The 4,484-nt window shown below is 36.2% G+C and overlaps 1 protein-coding gene across 2 annotated transcripts; it reads left to right on the forward strand.

Moving 5' to 3' along the window:
* Nucleotides 1-374: 374 nt before the first annotated feature.
* LOC132169070 (non-structural protein) lies at nucleotides 375-4,127 on the forward strand. 2 transcript variants are annotated; one of them, XM_088512272.1, is made up of 7 exons: nucleotides 375-535; nucleotides 865-922; nucleotides 1,023-1,340; nucleotides 1,441-1,516; nucleotides 1,638-1,732; nucleotides 3,180-3,304; nucleotides 3,831-4,127. In XM_088512272.1, the coding sequence occupies exons 1-7, from the start codon at nucleotides 399-401 to the stop codon at nucleotides 3,886-3,888; spliced, it is 867 nt and encodes a 288-aa protein (XP_088368398.1). In that variant the 5' UTR covers nucleotides 375-398; the 3' UTR covers nucleotides 3,889-4,127. The 2 variants fall into 2 exon arrangements, with proteins under 2 accessions (XP_088368398.1, XP_059436141.2); XM_059580158.2 differs by having other exon boundaries at nucleotides 1,441-1,489.
* Nucleotides 4,128-4,484: the final 357 nt, after the last annotated feature.

Raw genomic sequence — 4,484 nt, forward strand, 5'->3', positions numbered from 1 at the left:
TGGACATGTGGTTTTAAGAAAACAATTAAAAAACATTGAAAATAATATTTAAATAAAATAGATAATGTAATAAAAAATATGTTAGAGTTTGTATTAAAAAATGAATAGGTAAAATAAAAAATAGTGTTCTTTATTAACTAAAATTCACAAGACACATGATTTGATAACTCAATAATCATGTTAATTTTTGTTTTTATATAATGAACTGTAAATCCAGACACAAATAAGTTTTTTTTTTTTTTTTTTTATTTTAATAATAATAATAATAATGTGTATTACCTACTTATATGAAGAATTCACCGAAAAAGAAAAAGAAAAAAAGGAACACTCCCGCCGGAAACTCAATTTGAAATCTATAACAAACGCGAGCAAATTTTCAGAGCTCTCTCTCTCTCGCGATGGAGGGGCAAGGAAGCTCGGACACGGAGTACACCGAGATCGTGTCCACGGCAGACTCTCTGGACAGTTCCGTGATCTTCCACGTCATCAACGACCTCGTAGGCTTCGTGCTTTACATGCACCAGCAGATCCCCTCGTAAGTCCGCCCAATTTTGAACTAACATTTCTGTCTGGTGGCTCGGAAAGTGCAGGAAAATTCAGACAGAAAATTTTCATGTCTAATATGAATGAGTCTGTGTTCTGAGGTGATAAATCATGTCAATTGTTCAATAAATTTCACCACATTTTGGAATCTGAATCTCTCCCTAATTTTCCCATTTCTTATTGAAATTAGGCTCCCAAAATTGAGTAGGTGATCTGAAATTCCCACCAAATTTGCGTGTTTTCCTCCATAGTCGCTTCAATTTAGAAGTCCAAATTATTAATTTCCTGGTATGGTATCTAAAATCAGTTATTTTTACACAGCACATTGCAGGATATCAGTCTTGAATTTGATACACTGCATTCAGAATATACAGAATTGGTATGTAACATGATAGCTAAGCACAGGCTAATTTGCATCATGAGTACCATTTTGGATTGGGTTGTGTGCTCTAAGCCTCTAAGAGTTGTAAGCTTTGTAGGAGATGGATCTTAGTGCACAAACTGATGCAAAGGCGGTGTCTTCGTTGCGAAGAAAGCACATTGGCAGAATGAGGGAGGTCAAGCGGGGAATCAGAAGACTGGATAAATTGATGAGTACGGTTTCTAATCTCAAAACTGCGCTTAAACTGATGATGAGTAGTGAGATTGCTTACATCCGGGAAGTTGTTCTGGTTCTCGGAGCAAGTCCGATTCGGCCCCTCCATGTTTACCAGTTGTGCTTTTCGCATGGAAAGGTTGTTGTCAGAGGAGAAGTTGATTTCGCTAAGAGCAGGGCAGCTGATGGGCTTTCAAGAAAGGTTCTTTAGTTCTACTTCTGCTTCTAGCATAAGTTGCTTTTCCCTTTCTTTTTTTTTGGGGGGGGGGGGGAATATATTGTAACACATATTTCTCTGGCAGGTTATTCGGACGCTGATTTCGAAGGACGCCGGATCTGGTTCCCACCCAGGTAGTTTTTTGAGCATGTCTGGCCAGTGTATGTTAATCTGGTGAAATTTAATTTGCTGCAACTTAAAGTGAATGTTTTTTTTTTTTTTTTTGTTCTTTTTACTTGCAAAAACAAATAAAAGGGTTTTCTTTTTCTTATCTTTTTATAGGCCCCAATAAGTTGTTTCTATTGGTTAAAGCTCCCTCTTCCTTCAATCTTCCTCTGCATTTTCTTCCCAAGCGTGAATTCAGATACAGCAAAAAGGTTTCTGTCTCTCTCTGCTTTTTTTGTAAGTAGTAAAGGTAACAGCAAACTAAATAATTGGTGTGCCTTTAATAATTTTTTCCTCTATGGTGAATCTGCTTGCTGTTATTTGCATTAGACAATAATATTCCTGACATGATCTTGAGAACCTTGACAAACTATTATTCTCATTATGAACATATACTATTATAGAGGGTGCTATGTGCTAAGGCCGCTTCTAGCTATTAGAGCTTCATTTTTTAACCCTCGTGGAATTATGTTTTAAGCTGCGGAATGGATAGAACAATTCTGCAGATTGAGACAGATATTTGATCTTGCTGTTAGAGTATACCATGGAGTTCAAGAATAATAGTCACAGTTTAAGACTATTAATGACTTATTATTCTTGAACTCTATGGTATACTCTAACACTTGCTTCCCTTTGGTAATATGGTTGATTATCACTATCCTAATGGTAGTTGGATGAATGCAACCTATATTAATTTTACACGTTTAAAGGATTCGGCTCTTTGGATTTTTCACGATTATAGCATAAGATCATCACATAGAAGAAATAGTATAAATATGAATGAAAAGAATATTTTGGGTAGACTTATCTAATGTCGCTAGCATGCATGTGCACCATTGACCTTGACAGCATCAAAGCATTCCTTTTGTGGTTCACTGATTTTCCTTAACAAGGTGCTTAATTCATTTATGCGTGTTCTAAAGAATCTCGAGAATGTAGATATGTGTTGTAATTGGAACATTAAAGAGGAGGTGTTGGTATAAGTGGTAAAGCTGACCGACCCTATGAGTTTTTTTGGAGTTGCTTTTTGCAGATTTACTGTTTACTCAAATGGTAAAGTTGATCTTGTGAGTCCAGTAGTTTCGTATGTTTTCTGCGGATTACTGTTGATAAGAAGTGAAGGAGTTGTGTCTTTTCTGTTATCTTTAGTTGAGTTCTGCAGTTTAGAATGTTTCTGCAGATGTAATGTAGTTGAGAAGTGAAGGTGTTGTTTTTCTGGTTTTAATTGCTGATTTGTAATTTGGTTGCTTGTTGTTTGGGTCTTGTGTAGAAGTAGGGCTTGATACTGGCTGTAGTATTTTTGTAGGTCAGCTGCTATGCTGACTTATGTGTAATTATTTGAGTTAATGAAAAGCTTATTCGTAATAATAATAATAATAATAAAATTCCCGTTCTAAAAAAAAAGACGAAAAGATAAGAGAATGGTAAGTCATATAACTATCGCTTTCCTGATAAATTTTTTGGTTACGTTCTTATAGACATTCTCTGGTTATGGTCTTAGTGCAAGAAGCAGAGAACATAAGATATGAGTCTATAGCTACTTGAAGTTTTGCAAGTATCTTGTGACTTCCTTACATAAAGAGCATGCATGCATGTTTGTGTTTCCAATATTACTTGATAACAAACAAGATAGCATTTACAAATGCGCTTTTGTTGCAGATTGTTCCTTTCAGATTACGGCTCAAGTGCAAAACCCAATATCAGGAAATGGATGCTCTGGATCATGCTTCTCAAACTGGGAGCTCCATCGGTTTGACAGATTCTGCTTCAGATGATTTAATCTGGTATTTAGAACTTAAATTTTCGAGTAGCAAGATCTTATACACATTTACACTCGTTTCTTTGAAGTGCCAGCTGAGTGCAGATGCTTTCTTATCTATCCAATTTTTGTATTGGGAGCTATTTACTTTGTTGACATCAGTCTAATACAAGTAATGCCATTTTGTCTAATCCTTTTTTTTTTTTCTCACTTGACAAGATTTTGTAAATTAGCCAATGAAGATTTGGGGTGCCTCCTATCTTTTGATCTGTTCTTTTACACTGTTACTTGTTCCCAAAGGTTTACCATACTGATGTAAAAATGAGGTCGCTGTTGGACAAATCTTTGTAAAACCTTCCACTATTTTCTCCAACTTCGTTCTAGGATTTAGTGACTTCAATTTAAATAGCTTTGCATTTGATCCATATCCCAACTTATGCGCCACACTCACCAGGCTGCTTGTATCAATTTGTGTTACTTTTAGTGCTGTAACACCATGAAATCAAGTGATTAATAACTTCTAAAGTCATCCATCTGGTGTTTGGTGACAGGTTTCAATGCCGACATGTAATCAAGGGCCTGGCATCTAACACACCAACAGAAGAATGAAAAAAAGTTGGTCGCCTGATCACTGTATATAAGAGCTATTATTCCCTCATGATATTTTGATTGCCTGGTTGACTCATTAATTAGCAGGCTTATTTGTTACATTTTCCTGTACACTTTGATGTAATCAACACAATAAACTATGAGTTACCAGTTCCTCCCACCACTCGCCCCGTGAGAGTCCCGGAGAGGAGGTCCTTCTAGTTTCCTTTTTCCCTCTTATTTTTCTCCATTTCCTTTTAGTTCCCCTCTTTTCTCTCTCTCTTTCTCTCTCTCCTTTTTCTTGATCTTCTTTCTTTTTGGTTTCTTCCTCTATGCTCGGCGTACTCGTGCCTCCGCCTCCACCTTCAACCTTTCCACTACTCTCTAGGATCGTACAAACGAACAGTTAATTATTACAAATTGTCATTAATTGCTAACCGTGTAACGGCATGGGTGAGTGGTTGGCTTTTTTCAACTATTCGCTTATTCGCTTAGAACATGTCTAATGGAAGAGCCAAATGTTACTTTTATTTAAAATGACTCTTTAAATGTTTAAAAACCCTCTATATTGGATTAGCCAAAAAAAGATGTAAAATAGATAGTTGATTGGAAGAGTT

This window comes from Corylus avellana, chromosome 1, assembly GCF_965113065.1.
Source record: "Corylus avellana chromosome 1, dhCorAvel1.hap1.2, whole genome shotgun sequence".
NCBI classification, from domain to species: domain Eukaryota; kingdom Viridiplantae; phylum Streptophyta; class Magnoliopsida; order Fagales; family Betulaceae; genus Corylus; species Corylus avellana.